This window comes from Podarcis filfolensis (genome assembly GCF_964270895.1).
Source record: "Podarcis filfolensis genome assembly, chromosome: 8".
Lineage (NCBI taxonomy): Eukaryota > Metazoa > Chordata > Lepidosauria > Squamata > Lacertidae > Podarcis > Podarcis filfolensis.
Genome location: NC_139611.1, coordinates 78,123,526 through 78,139,163, shown reverse-complemented (window position 1 = coordinate 78,139,163; position 15,638 = coordinate 78,123,526). Strand labels below are relative to the sequence as shown.

The 15,638-nt window shown below is 46.0% G+C and overlaps 1 protein-coding gene across 1 annotated transcript; it reads left to right on the top strand.

The window, feature by feature from the left end:
• The first annotated feature begins 4,586 nt into the window (after nt 1-4,586).
• Nucleotides 4,587-12,401, top strand: LOC310769023 (phospholipase A2 inhibitor NAI-like). Its single transcript, XM_083628064.1, has 5 exons — nt 4,587-4,774; nt 5,820-5,942; nt 8,276-8,428; nt 11,421-11,567; nt 12,083-12,401. The coding sequence occupies exons 1-5, from the start codon at nt 4,723-4,725 to the stop codon at nt 12,259-12,261; spliced, it is 654 nt and encodes a 217-aa protein (XP_083484190.1). The 5' UTR covers nt 4,587-4,722; the 3' UTR covers nt 12,262-12,401.
• Nucleotides 12,402-15,638: the final 3,237 nt, after the last annotated feature.

The following is a 15,638-nucleotide window of genomic DNA, read 5'->3' as shown; positions in this document are numbered from 1 at the left end:
CTCAGAGGGCTTCAGCTCCTGTCATTTGCCTATCTAGCAAACATGCATTGTTGATTTGGTTGCATGGTAAATATCCCACACTTCACAGGCGGGTGGCAGTCCCCTCAGAAGGCGGAGCACATCACCCGCAGGAGAGGCAAGGAAAATCCACCTTCTCATTCACCTCTCACCCTGAGGACTCACGCTATCTTTCACCAGGACTTCAGCGCCACGTCTCTAGATCCATGGAGAGAAGTAGGCAGGGGCATGTTAGCAGATGAGGAAGCAGACGGAGGAAGAGGCCTCATGGAATTCTATGTAGTCTTGCAAAAATATAAATGCTAGTCTTCACACAATATAGACAAACCTTTTCTGATGTCCCCCTTGTGATCCCAAACAGAAGAACGATGTACTACCTCCCCCCCCCCCATAGGCCCTGTGGAGGGGCATGCAGTGGCTGCATTTGGCCACCAGGTCAGCGGTTCCCCACTCCTGGTATAGATTACTCAAGGCCTCCATAGTTTCCCAATTTTCATTCTCCTTTGGCTTCCCTTACTCAGCCAAATGAACAGCTTGGTGATTTTAGAAAGAAATTGTGAAACCATGTTTCTTCAGCAGGTACATTGTGAATCCCCTCGTCTTCAGCAGGTACACTGGGTGAGCACCACTTTGAGGCAATCAAAATTTGGGCTAATGTTAGATTTCTCACAAGCTTCAACTGGCACAGCTTGCATCAGCCTGCTGAACCAGTCCAGCTGTGCCAGAACCCTGTTGTTGCAATGGCCAGCAAGATGCCTGTGCAAAGCCTCAAAGCAGGACTGGACAGCAACACCATTTGGACCCACCCTGTCCCCCCACTTGTGATTCCCAGCAACTGACATTCACAGGAATACTGTCTCCAACACTTGAGGAAGAACATGGCCAAATTGGTTAGTATCCATTGATAGCCTTATCCTCCATCAGTTTCTTCTAATCCTCAATCAAACACATCCAGGTTGCTGCCCATCTTTACTTCCTGAGAGCAAATTCCAGAGTTTAACCATATGCTATTTCAAACAGTACAGTGGACCCTCGGGTTACGTTACCTTTGGGTAACGTAACTTTTGGGTTGAGGACGTAGCAAACCAGGAAGTGGGTTTGCCACTCGAGCACACGCAGAAGCGCTCTACGAACCTCACGAATGCGCATAAGTGCTCCACGGCGCTGCACACATGAGGAGAACAGGCGCCTCAGGTTACAAAGATTTCAGGATACGGCCAGGCCTCCGGAACAGATCCCATTCGTAACCAGAGGTACCACTGTACTTTCTTCCATCTTTCTCAAAGCTTCCAACATTCACTGTCCTTGGCTGCCCACAAATTCTAGTACTGTGAGAAAGGAATAAAAGCTTTTCTCTCTCCTGTTGCACTAAAGGCTTCCTGTGAATTGAAAGCTGACTAAACCTCAGGTGTGTAGGGAGCTACAAGAATTGCCCCAGTCAAAGGATCTCAGTGCTTGAGGTGTAGCATAAGGGTTTGTGCATTCCTCAAGGCACTTTTGGCTCACATTGCTCAGGGATCAGTGGAAATAAACATAAGCACCTTGAATGTGACGTGGCAGCAAATTGGCAACCAGTGCCACTGTCTCAGCAACAGAGTGACACGTAGGCAGTAGTCTGCTGCTATGAGCACTCTGGCTGTTGTGTTCTGCAATAGCTGCAGCTTCTGGACCTGATACAAAGACAGTCCCACTGTCCCACTGCATGCTGGCATGATCAAGTCTTGAGGTTACCACGGCATGAACCACTGTGTCCAGGCTGCCAAGCAATTGACCCAGAAATCACTCATTCTTAAGGCCTCCAGTTTTTCACGGTTCAAGCTCAGTTTGTTGGCTGTCATGCACCATGGCATCCAAGCACCAATTAAGAGTTTCACTCCAAAACTCCAGTTGACTCTTCCCAACAGCTTCATATTGATGTTCAAGAGCCACTGCATACCCTCCAACATTCCTCAGATGAAAACATGGACATTTTTCACTCCCCACAACTGACACTCCTCCCATTTTTGTCCCCCACCCCATACCCCCACACAGCATTTTCTGTCAGAAGAATGGCAAGTTCCACAACCACATCATGAACAGGACACAGCACGTACATCCTCCACTGACCTGAGAATACACCATTATCCCAGTTTAATTTTATTTATTTTATTTCATTTACTAGAGAAAAGCATGCACCAATAAATAAATTTTAGAAAGTGGCAACATTGGACACAAACATAAAAGATCTTTGGGGTAGAAGGGAAATCTAGACTCTTTGCACTCCCCCCTCCATGCCGCCCAGGGAGGCCTTGCCCTCTGCTTGCCCCTCAGATGCAATGCATTATGTGGGGAAGAGCCTCAGTTTTAGCAACCTCTTCTGCTTTACCTTTGCCATCTCTGCATATTCTAAGGCTTTCACCATCCATTCTTCCCTTCAGGGTATTCTCACAACTTTACACCTCTGAGCATAAAGATCCCTTGCCACTGTAGCTGCATACATAAACAGAGTTTGGAATTTTGCTGACCAATATCGCCTGCCAGAAGGGTTCTGGACTCTTGGAAAAGTCAGTTTGATTCCCCCCCTATATTATATATCATACCTCCCAAAACCTTAGCCTTCCTACAGGTCTACCACATGTGGCAGAATGGCCCCATGCAATTCTTACATTTCCAACATTTTTTTGGTACATTCTTATATATTTGATCTAAGCTCTTCAGAGTGAAATAAAATCGGTACATCATCTTATAATGATTCCCTCTTATAATATGAAGAAGAAGATGGTGAAGGAAGATGACATGAGCCCAATGTCACTCTCCCCACCCCCTCCATTGTGATTACCAACATCTGGGAGTCGCATTCTTCTTAGAAGAAACAATGTGAAGAATCTAAGCTTACAGTAAATTGTGTAGCAGCATTATATATTACACAAATATATGCATAATACAGTGGTACCTCAGGTTAAGAACTTATTTCAGGGTATTCTCACAATTTTCCAGCTGTGAGCATAAAGATCCCTTGATTTGGAATTTTGCTGATCAATATCCCCAGCCAAAAGGGTTCTCGACTCTTGGAAAAATCAGTCTGATTTTTGATTTTTAAAAAATCATTATATAACATGTCTAAAAAGACCTTACCCTCCTTGCAGGTCCACCCCATGTGACAGAATGACCCCTTGCAATATTTACATTTCCAACACTTATTAGGTGCATTCTTATACATTTGAGCTAACCTGTTTGTGTTGAATGGTTTATTTAAATATTAAGGTTCCTTATTGTTTTACAAGATGTGTATCTCTTTAAAGGCCAGCGTAAATATCATTACCTAGTTTTACAGCTGTGAAACAGTATAGCAGATGCTGTTAAGTTGTGTTAATTAAGCTGTGTCAGCAATTGGATATAGTATACAGTAGTACCTCTGGTTAAGAACTTAATTCATTCCGGAGGTCCGTTCTTAACCAGAAACTGTTCTTAACGTGAGGTACCACTTTAGCTAATGGGTCCTCCCGCTGCCACCGGGCTGCCACCACCTGATTTCTGTTCTCATCCTGAAGCAAAGTTCTTAACCCAAGGTACTATTTCTGAGTTAGCAGAGCCTGTAACCTGAAGCATCTGTAACCCGAGATACCACTGTAGTAACATTGCACCAAGAAAACTCTCCCAGGACATCTGTGGTGCTGCCACTCTCCATTTCTCATTGTCCAAATGCCAAATCCACATCATTCTCGATGTCTTTGAGTTTCATCAGCATCACAAGAGAAACCAAAGCAAAGGACGTGGAGCTGTGCTTGTGTATATCCAGTAAAAGATAGTCCCTTAAATCTGCAATCTCCTCTGGACACAGACCTGCAGCCCCCCCACCTGCTCTTAACTCTGTTGTTGTTTAGTTGTTTAGTCGTGTCCGACTCTTCGTGACCCCCTGGACCAGAGCACACCAGGCATTCCTGTCATCCACTGCCTCCCACAGTTTGGTCAAATTCATGTTAATAGCTTCGAGAACACTGTCCAACAATCTCGTGCCCTTCTCCTGCCCTCAATCTTTCCCAGAATCAGGGTCTATTCCAGGGAGTCTTCTCTTCTCATGAGGTGGCCAATGTATCGGAGCCTCAGCTTCAGTATCTGTCCTTCCAGTGAGCACTCAGGGCTGATTTCTTCAGAATGGAGAGGCTTGATCTTTTTGCAGTCCATGGGACTCTCTTAACTCTAACAAACTTATTTTAAAGAGCAAGTGGACCAATTCCTTACCCCAAACAAGTGCATTTAATGGGAGTGAGGGGATCCGGGTCACTGTGCATTTTATTACTGTACCACAAAGGAAACTGTGGACAGACATTTGTCCCCCTTTCAAAAAAGTTCATACTGTCAGGGATACTGCCTTGGCTTCCAGAAAGCTAATCCAATTTCAGTGCTGTAACCTGATGGACTCGTTTCTCCACATCCAGGGTTTAGAAATTGAGGCTGGCACAGATTAGGAGGGACGTGTCCTTGGAGTTATTGGAAGGGGAAAGAGATTTAATTGGTTTTCAACACTGTGCTTTACATTATGGTATAGCATGATTAGAATTCTAGCAATTTATGACACTGTGCTGAATCCATTGTTCCGGGGTGCTGGCAAAGTACTCCTTGCAATCCTCTATAAATTCCTCCAACTAAGCCTCTTCATGCATCAGTTCCTTGCTTGGCCCAGTGCTGTTCTCAAACGCCTTCCTGCCTCTTCAGCTCTCTAGAATGATGAAGACACTCCTGATCTCCTGCCTCCTCTTGGTCCTGCTTCCTCCAGGTGAGCAGAACCACAGCCGCTGGGCTGTTCGTCATGTTTCCAGGAAGGAACGAAGCGGGGGGGGGGGATCAGCCATTAAAGCAGGATGAGGAAGGAACCAGGACTTGTGGTTCCTTTGAAAGGGAGAGGAATAAAGCACAAGGCCAGATTACAAAGGATTTTCAATGATATATTGTTTTGTTCCCAATATTCAATTTTTATTTAACCAAATGCGTACAGAGAGGTGTGGCATCCCCAAGTACATTGAGGGAGCGAGAAAGGCAGTAGTTCACTCTTCGGTGAACCAGAATCCTAGCTCATATTTAAAGCAAAGAGTTAAGTTTCTTGCATTTGTAGAAATTTATGATAGGAGACAATGTATAGGCACTATTCTTCTCATATTTTGGAGCGGAATTACCCTGCCCCACCCCCATGCAAACTTTAAGTTTCCTGGTGTTAAATGCCACCCCAATCTCTGAGTGGAGTCAGGTCACAGGGGTACCAGATGTCCTTACCAGAGTCTGTCATGTTTGCTGGTGCTGATGGGAGTTGTAGTACAACAACTTCGGGAGGGTTAAAGGTTTCCCCACACCTTCTCTACTGGTCCTCTCCCTCAGACTGCAGGAGCCATCTTGGACAACCATTCTCTGGTCTATTCATTTCCCACCCCCATTCAGAGTTTAAGAACTACAGAGGGAATATATATAGAAAGCATTATGTAGCTGAACAATGGTCCATCTAGTCTAGCCTCTTGTTCTTATCATGGGTCCTAAGGGAAGCCCCTAAGAAAGATCTGACTGCAACAGCTCACTTTCTGTGGTTTCCAGTAACTAGTATTCAGACAAATAGTGCCTACAATATGGCAGGAAAAAAAATATATCGATTGAGGATGGTAACCATGTATGTATCTAGTCTGCTTTTGAAGCTATCCAAGTCAGTGGCCTTTGCTGCCTCTCGTAAGATGAAGTTTGTAGCAGAAAGTGTTGTGTTCATGTACCTTGACGCAGACCTATTCCTCCTGCACAGTTACTAATGTTTTCTAAACCCATTTTCCCCCTGTTTGCAGTGGCATCTCTGACATGTGAGTCTTGTTTCGGTCAAGGAAAAGATTGCACAAATCCCACCACTGAGGAGTGTGACGATTCCAGTGACCAGTCCTGCTTGTCTGCCAGTGGAGTAGGCAAACTGTGTAAGTGAGAAGAACTTTCAACCTCTTTGATCACCAAAACATAAACCACCTGACTCACTTTCTAAGGCCATATCTTAGCCACAAGCCACGGAACATGACTTTTCATAAAGTAGTGTTCTAGGTTCTGCATTGCCTGTAGGAGCAGGGAAGAAACTCAAGTCAGTTCATATTTAAAGGTGTGTTTACTCAATTGGCAGAGCAAAACAAAGCCATCCTTCAGAATCTGCCCTTCTCCCATTTTTGCAATTCAGTTGTCCAGACCAAGTGAAAAATGACCTGCAAGGCAGAAAGCTAGTCTGCCAGGATTCACAGCCAATATAGTCAACAAACATCCTGCCCCCCCCATGGGGGAAACTACTTAAATCAGTATGACCCTGCAGATGGGGCCTAAGAGTACAAATTACATTCACACTAAATGTTGATGGGGGGGTGGGGGGAGTTGGAAACTGATATGAAAATGTGGAGAAATGAACTTAAAATAAGAAACCAAGAGAAACTGACACTGACATGTTGCCCCTTCCTAATCGCCTGTGGTACATGCTCCCTTTATGAGCTCCACCATCGACTCTCATTGGTCCAGTTACAGGGTGGATTTGGTTTCAGTCACGATTTAAATCACAAGTCAGTAAGACTTGATTTAATTTTTTTTTTACAGAAAGACTCATTCTTACTGGTATAATCTTAATATTTACGAGATGAAGGCTTTGTTTTTGGAATAATAAATTTTCAGAGTAGTTTTTACAGTTATATCAAAAATTACTGATTTGGTTATACTAGTAGAAATACATTGACAGATAATTATGAAATTTTTGTGAGGTTTAATAAATTAACTGTTTATATTTGGACAACTTTTCTGCTGTACTTTATTGGAAGGAAAAAATAATCATTTCATTAATAACAATTTAAACAATTTATTTAACTAAAACAATAACATTATAGCATATGTATCCATGTTTGTTAACTGATGTGGTTAAATGATTTTTTAAGAAATACCTTGGAGGGAGTTATAGCAAACAAGAAAAACTTAAAACAAATCCTTATTTCCTGATGAGGATAGCCTTTGCACTATAATGTAACTTAAATAGGTTCTCCAAACAGCTAAAGGTTCTCCATTCCTGACTCACATTCAACAACTAGATAAAACTGGAGAAATCTCTTTCTGCTCCAAGCAGGGCCTGCTCAACACAATTGGATACCTGAGGCAAACCATGAAATGTTCCCCACCCCACAGACCGGGAAGAAAGGGTGATTGAAGATTAGGCCTGGGCGATTTATTGATATATCACCCCAGGACCGGTATGAGGGGCAGACCGTGATGACAGCTTCACTCAGCAGTAAATCGGAGGGGAAACCCCGCCTATTCTGAGTCCCTCTGCCTCCAGCACCCAGCACGCTGAGGAAAAACAAAACAAGCTGCAGCCTGGAGCTGGAGGCAGAGGGACTCAGGAGGGGTGGCAGTTTCATGAAAGATATATCGCTGAGTGAAATCACCATTGTGTTCTGTCCTTCATACCGGCAGTGGGAGAAACAAGCTGCATGACGAGGCTTATAAAAATTATTCCTCCCTCCCTCCCTCCTTATGACCCGGAAGCTGTATGCCGGCACCCTCGGCCAATAAAGCGAGATGAGCGTCGCAAACCCAGAGTCTGTTACGACTGGACCTATTGGTCAGGGGTCCCTTTACCTTTTAAACTTGCGATGGGGAAAATCTGAAACCAGTGAGATGAACTGTTTGAAAAGGACTGGAGTAGATTTGTACAAAATAAGAATAGACATTGCAAACATTTTAAAACATTTGCAGGATTGATTTAAAATATTTTGTTAGGTTATGATTTGATACCTGTATATAAATATTAGAAGTAAGTCTTTTAAGTATGGAGGTAAAGTAAACAGGGTGATTTAGAAATGAGAAGATAAAAGTGATTGCATATGGAAGTCAGGGAGGGGGACGGGAGGAAGTCAATGCTCAATTTGAGCAAACATATATGTGATGAGGACATTTTATTTGGTTGTTATAAAGGAAAAAAGAAATTTTATTAAACATTACATTAAAAAAGAAAAAGGAAGGAGCTCCAAGATCCCTGCAACGAACAACAGGGACATGGGGTGGCTCAAATGGGGGAGAGGAACTGACGAGGAGGTGGCAGATCTTGCCTCCAAGGATCACACCACAGCTTTAAAGGCAGCAGCATCAGGTGATGCTTTTCTTGGTGGTCAGATCACCTGCCCCTCTGGATGCTGGACGATAAGGTGATCGTCAATCCTTGCCTCATGGGTGGACCAGTCCTATCTCCAGGTCTAGTTATTTCCTTTTCCAATTCTTTCTTTTATAGCACTTTTGGGGTCAAGAGTGGTTGTCAAGTCCTGCATCAATACAGAGTTGTGTGATGCAGACTATGCCAGTGTCTCCATAAGCTCATCACTGTACACCCAGATCAAGGTCTCCTGCTGCAAGACAGATATGTGCAACAGCGGACCTCCTGAAAGTAAGTATCATCATCAGGAAAGCTGGTCTCACAAAACTCAAGTAATGAGAGAGGTCAAAGAAAGACAAACAAGTTTTTGGCAGTATCCTGATGTCAGGGACTGGCTAGACAAGGAGGAGTGGTGGCAGCCAGTCGCTCCAGGAGGTGCCTGAGGGTGACAGTAGGAAAGAATATTTCAAATCTGATTCAGATTGGTGGGACAGGGAGGAGCCACTGACAGAGGGAACCAGAAGGGAAGCATTGGAGCCATAGTATGGGGGTGGCGGGAACTAACAGAACAAAACTCAAAATCCCAATAAGAAGATTACTTGAACAACATACAGCATCTATTAGCAAAAGTTACAAGGGAGCATCACAGTTTTACCTTAGTCGTAGAAACACCCCTCCCGTAATTTTACTCACAGTTCCTGTGGAACGTATTAGTCGGTGATCTGTCCAGCAGTTGTTGGAACTCGTCATCGCTCTGGTAAGGAGCACATCATGGCGATCTTTAGCACAGACAATGACATAGTCTAAGAGGTGCCAGTGGTTTGATCAAGGATGCCACCATGAAGTTTTAAATTTATTTTTCTGTCAAAAGAGTGTGTTGGTAATAACAAGGTTGTGCGCTGCACATATTGTCAAATTTAAAATCACCCAGGAGGATGAGTTTATTTTCCTTAGGCGTTTCTGATAGGACTGTATCCAGCTGAGAGTAAATTTTTCTTTAATGCCTTCATTGGCATCCAATGTTGGTGCATAAGCACTTATAATAGCAGCCTATTGGTTTTTGGTGAGCTTTATTTGGGGGGTTGAGAGTCACTCATTATTACTGTTAGAGACTTCTGACAGGAGCTTCACAAGATCGTTTTTGATAACGTGCAAACCCACTCACCACGACAAGGTGATGATCCAGCGAGTAAGAAGGCAGTATGATACCTCTGGATTGGCCAGGCCTTCTACAAAATCCGCAACATGGGCTCCTGTCTTCGCCAACAGAACAGGGCTTTCTAAGAGGATATCTGCATTATTTAACAACATAGAATAGTAAAAGACAAACTGCAGATACAACAAAACCAAAAACCATGTATCAATAACAAGATTACTTGAACAGCATGCAGCATTCATGAGCAAATATTACAAGGAAGCTTCACAGTTCTACCTTGGTCCTAGAAACATTCCTCACATGATGTTACTCACAGTCCCTCTCCTGCAGCAGCTTCTGATATTTACAAGCCTACTCTTTCCTTCAAAGAGCCCTCATGCTCTCCATTTTAGCCTCAAACACCCATGTAAAATAAGTCAGGCTAAGCGGCAGTATCTGGCCCCAGGTCACCCAGCAAGTGTTGTAGCTCAAGTACAGATTTGACTTCTGGTCTCCTCCCACCCTTGTTCCTGATGTAGATGTTCACATTCCCTTGTTCCTGATGTAGATCTTCACTCACCCCTCCTTCCTTGGTGGGAGGAGGCACCATTTTGTGGTTCGCCTTAGCATTTCCAACACCCTAGTGTAAGCTTTTATTGTAAACACTATAACAACACTAGGACAAAGAATTCTGGGAGTGGTATTTTCTTAAGGGTGCTGAGGGTTAATTGGAAAACCCCTATTCCCCTCACAGAGCTATGGATTAGCAAACAAACCCCACACAATAGCTCTTATTAGCTCGCATTTTTTCTTAGGTGAAATCATGATTTTACCAAAACTAAGCACATGTTTTCCCAGAAGTGTTTTTAAAGGATAAAACTACTAAGAGCTTTCTTTCTCTTTCCCGCTCTAAGGAAGAGGGCCATTTTGTAGAATTTTATCATCGTTTCTGTGCATCTGTGGCTACCATTTTGTCTCTCAGAATGCCCCCCAATGCTGCTCAGTGCTTTTTTTTATTATAAGATATTTATTAAGATTTTTTAAGATATTACAATAAAAGAAAAGAAAAGAAAGAACAGATATATAACAAAAATACAGAATAAAAAAATTTTAAGAACACATAAATTTTCAATTGCTTATTTTCCTTTAACTTGTTTCCCGGACCTCCTCATACCTCCCTTTTTTGTATTCCACCACAAATTATTAGTTCAGCAAATCCTTACCATTATATTATTACCTATTTATAATCCTTTTTTTCATATTCTCTTAAAGCATTACAGCTGGAAACCACTTAATTTCAATCCAACATCATTCTAGCATTCATTGATTTTACAATATTTCTGTAGATAGTCTTTAAATTTCTTCCAATCTTCTTCCACCGACTCTTCTCCCTGGTCTCGGATTCTGCCGGTCATTTCTGCCAATCCCATATAGTCCATCACCTTCATCTGCCATTCTTCCAAAGTGGGTAGATCTTGTGTCTTCCAATACTTTGCAATAAGTATTCTTGCTGCTGTTGTAGCGTACATAAAAAAAGTTCTGTCCTTCTTTGACACCAATTGGCCGACAATGCCCAGAAGGAAGGCCTCTGGTTTCTTCAGGAAGGTATACTTAAATACCTTTTTCATTTCATTATAGATCATTTCCCAGAAAGCCTTAATTCTTGGGCACGTCCACCAAAGGTGAAAGAATGTACCTTCAGTTTCTTTGCATTTCCAACATTTATTATCGGGCAAATGATATATTTTTGCGAGCTTGACTGGGGTCATGTACCACCTGTAAATCATTTTCATAGAATTTTATCATCGTTTCTGTGCATCTGTGGCTACCATTTTATCTCTCAGAATGCCCCCCAGTGCTGCTCAGTGCTAAGCCCAATTGCCTAAAGTGGTATCCCTGTGCTTGAAATGTATGCTGTGAATGTGGCCCCAGTCAGAAATCTCTTGCACCATGCCTTGATGTAGCCCTGGATGAATGGAGCATGGCTGAAGCACTCCGCTTGGAGAAGTGTTGGAAGGTGGTACACATCCATCTTGGAAGGGGAAGCACAATTCCCACCCCTCACGTACAGCAAGTTGTGGTTTGCATCTGCAAAAGAAATACATTGACTAATTGCAATGTTGGTGTGGTGTGGTGATTGTTTTCCAGTGCCTGAGACTGAGACAAGGGAGCCCAATAGGCTGCAGTGCCCGAGTTGTATCGCCATCTTTTCAGACAAGTGTGAGGCCAGGAAGAACGTCAGCTGCAGAAATGAGGAGGACCAATGCTTCCACATTGGGGCTCGCATGAAATTCGGTGAGTCTTGCATGATGGAGTGCAGCTAGTGCCCCATCTGTACTACACATTTAAAGTATAGATTTTGTTAAATAAAAATACATCTTTAAATTTGCACTTTAAATTGGGGGGGGTAGGGGTAGGATGGAGACCCACAGGCCCAGGGGCCAAAGGCATTCCTCTAGGACTCTCTCTCTCTGGCCTTTGGGATCCACCTTAGTCACACCTCCTCTCCCTAGGCCACACCCCTCACAAGCCCCACTTCATAGCCTACCTGTATGCTTTGGCCTGGCTGGATTGTTGCCCCTGAACTCTTGGTTACCTGGCGGGAGGACAGAGAGGGGGGTTTGAATGTATGTATAAAATAGCCTGCTGTGTAAAGGTGGATTTTACATATGTTTCCACTGGCATGTGGACCTCCCAGAAGGTCACCCAGACTGGAAAAAGGCTCTTGGTCTGAGAAAAGTTGCCCACCCTTCTGTTTGAGGGAGTGGGTTTTGGATTCCAGAAATATATGTGTATGTTTTTCCCAACAGGGGGAGCCAGCATCCCGGGCGCTATCCGAGGCTGTGGAACAGCTAGTTTGTGTGACTACACTCAGGGGTTGATGGAGACTGATCTTGAATCATTAGGAATTGAGATCGCTCAATTAGAGTGCACTGACGCAATGGGTGATGATGCCACAGAAGACACCACCGTTTCGCCTAGGGGTTGAAGAAGGGGTGGTCTCAGCCTGAGGACTCCCAGGCTTTCTTTCTAGAAGTCTAGAAGCTCCTCCTCAAAGACAGGCTGTATTTGACTTTCATGCACAAATGAGGCCATTGAATCATGCCCAAAATAAATATATATGGCAAATCATGTATGTTGTATCATTTTACCAAAAGGAACATTTGTTGGGGAATATAATAGTGCTTGGAGATGGCAGATAGCTTTGGCAGCGGGCAGGGATGACTTTCAGGTCCAATTTGAATCAATAATTAGTCGACTTTGGGTGGTGCATCCCACCCAACAAGTATGCTTGAGTTTTGTGAGATCATCTTTCCTGATGATGATACTTACTTTCAGGAGGTCCGCTGTTACACAAATCTGCCTTGCAGCAGGAGGATATCTTGCTGTGGATGCACATTGATGAGGTTATGGAGGAACTGGCATAGTCTGCATCGCACAACTCTGTATCGATGCAGGACTTGATAACCATTTTTGACCCCAAAAGTGCTATAAAAGAAAAAATTGGAAAAGGAAATAACTAGACCTGGAGATAGGGCTGGTCCACCCATGAGGCTCCTGCCCACCTAGCAGTTTGAAAGCACGTCAAAGTGCAATTAGATAAATAGGTACCACTCCGGTGGGAAAGTAAACGGTGTTTCCATGCGCTGCTCTGGTACGCCAGAAGCGGCTTAGTCATGCTGGCACATGACCCGGAAGCTGTATGCCGGCTCCCTCGGCCAATAAAGCGAGTTGAGCGCCGCAACCCCAGAGTCGGTCACGACTGGATCTAATGGTCAGGGGTCCCTTTACCTTTATGTGGCAGGATCCACAGGGGCATGCGATCTGACCACCAAAAAAAGCATTGCCTGATGCTGCTGCCTTTGAAGCTGTGGTGTGATCCTTGGAGGCAAGATCTGCCACCTCCTCGTCAGTTCCTCTCCCCCATTTGAGCCACCCCATGTCCCTGTTGTTCGTTGCAGGGATCTTGGCGCTCCTTCCTTTTTCTTTTTTAACATGTTTATTAAAATTTCTTTTTTCCTTTATAACAACTGTCAGAGACTGCCTCTAGGTCCCGGCTCACAAAGGACCAACGCCAGCCGGTAGAACGGAATAAAGTCTTTATTGAAGTATAGTTTCCATTTCCACATCTTAGCGTGCATCTCTACGTCTATTCCCTAGATCGGCGAAGTCCCATCTGAATCTCCGCCTCCTGTACACCAGTTCAAGACCCTAGCCTTGCTCCACCTTTTGCGTCTCTCCTTTCGCCTCTGGGTCCTACCACCCCCCGGGGTTCCTTCCTTCCTGGATGCCTCGGATGCGGACCCTTCGGATTCCTCCCCCTCCCTTCGGCGGGCTTTAGGACCCGGCTCCCTTTCCGGGCTGCTCATTGCGCCTCCCTCTGGTACATTTGAACTTGGCGCGCGCGCTCTGTCTCCGACCCTCCTCTCTACCGTTTCCTCGCTCTCTGACGCAGGCGTGGCTGCTGCCGGAGAGCTGCCTGTCGCTGGTGCCTGGAACTCCTCCCCCCTGCTGCTCTCTGGTGGAGTAGCTGGTCCGGATTTCCAGCTGCTGCTCTCTGAATCCCCTCTGGTCCCTTCTTCCTGGGGTGCCCCTCTTGGTAACCCCCCAGCTCTGCCCACGGGAGCCCCTTTCTGTGAATCCTCCGATTCGCTGGACAGACTTAGAGATCTCGGACGGCTATCATCGCTAACCTCTCCTTCCGATTCCTCGCCATCCGTTCCCTCTGCTCCTGAACCCCTGACATCCATCCCCCCCTCGAAGCCCCCCCTTCCCCCCTCCCCTCCTTCCGGTGTGGGTTCTGGGTGCTCCGTCGTGGCAGGGGTGAGTGCCGGATACAGTTCTTCCCTCGTGTCGTACATTACATCGGGCAGGTCTGGCTCGTCCTCCGTGCGCTCGTCGACGTCGATCTCCTCTGCTTCCATCTCCCTGCCTTCGTGTTCAAATCCCACGTCCTCCCCCAACACGTCCATGTCCATCTCTCCCCCGTTCCCCTCTGAGGGTGATGCCTGCCAGGGACCCCCCAGCCACTTCCTGCGCCACTGCTCCTCTGGTTGATTATCCCACCAATAGGAGCGGTCTGAGGCAGAACCCGAGGGTGAACCTTCCGGAGAGCGTATGTGTGGTGCCGTCTCCTCGTCCGAGTCGAACCCCTGGAACGTGCTGCCTGAAAGTGTGGGTGTGAAGAGCCAGTCATCGAAATACTCGGCTGGCATGGGCCTGTGTGGGAAAATGGCATGGAACTCTTCCTTGAGAAGAGGCTCGTCCAAGGCATAGCCCGGCACCCAACTGTTGGCGCTGGCCGGGGTATCCTCTCTGGCAAGAAGGTATTCTACTCCCTCTTCCCCCCATCTCGAGTCTAAAATCTCTGTGGCTTCGTTGATGCGCTCCCCTCTTGGCGACCCCCTTTCCCTGGGTCCTTCTCTGGGCGGATCTGGTGCTGTGCCTGGCTCGTGAAATCTATGCGGTGCTTTGTAGGGCGTGAGCACCGATCTATGGAAGACCGGATGCATTCTGGAACCCTCCGGAAGCGCTAACCGGAAGGCCACTGGATTGACCTGTGCCTGGACTTGGTAAGGCCCTAGCTGCTTATGCCCTAGCTTCTTCTTGGCCAACGATCTGGTCGGCACTGCTTGCGCTGCTAACCAAACCCAGTCTCCCACCTGTATGTCTTCCCCTACTCTCCTGTGTCTGTCAGCCTGCAGTTTGTATGCGTGCTTTGCCAGTTCCAACTGCCTCCTAAGCTGTTCGTGGACTTCCTGCAACTCTGACGCTAATTCTTCCGCTGCCTGCGGCTCCCCCTCCCCCACTCTCTCTAAACCTGGGAAGGTTCTGGGATGCCTCCCGTTGTTGGCGAAGAACGGCGTCACCCCCGTCGACACGTGCTTCGTATTGTTGTAAGCGAACTCTGCGAGGGGCAGGTAGTCCACCCACGTGTTAGGCTGCTGATTGGCGTAGCATCTCAGGTACTGCTGCATGATGGCGTTGACCCTCTCCGCTTGTCCGTTGGTCTGCGGGTGTCTCGCCGACGCTAGATTGATCTTGACGTTCAGGATGCCCATCAACTTTTGCCAGAAGTTCGAGATGAACTGCCGCCCCCGGTCGGATAGAATAGATCGTGGCAGACCGTGGACCTTAAACACGTGGTCTATGAACAGTTTGGCGGTCTGTTCTGCCGTGGCCACCTTCGCACACGGAATGAAGTGTGCCATCTTGGTAAACATGTCCACCACCACAAGCACTGCCGTCTTTCCCCTCGAACTGGGCAGATCCGTGACAAAGTCCAGGGCCACCCGTTCCCACGGCTCAGACGGCGTCTGCAACGGTTCCAGCAATCCCGCCGGCGGTTTGTGCACTGACTTGGCT

Bases quoted from the DNA above. Each gene is read 5' to 3' on its own strand.
- LOC310769023 (XM_083628064.1), top strand. From the start codon at position 4,723: ATGATGAAGACACTCCTGATCTCCTGCCTCCTCTTGGTCCTGCTTCCT. The intron at 4,775-5,819 runs GTGAGCAGAACC...CCCTGTTTGCAG, and splicing joins CTTGGTCCTGCTTCCTCCAG to TGGCATCTCTGACATGTGAG. The intron at 11,568-12,082 runs GTGAGTCTTGCA...TTTTCCCAACAG, and splicing joins TGGGGCTCGCATGAAATTCG to GGGGAGCCAGCATCCCGGGC.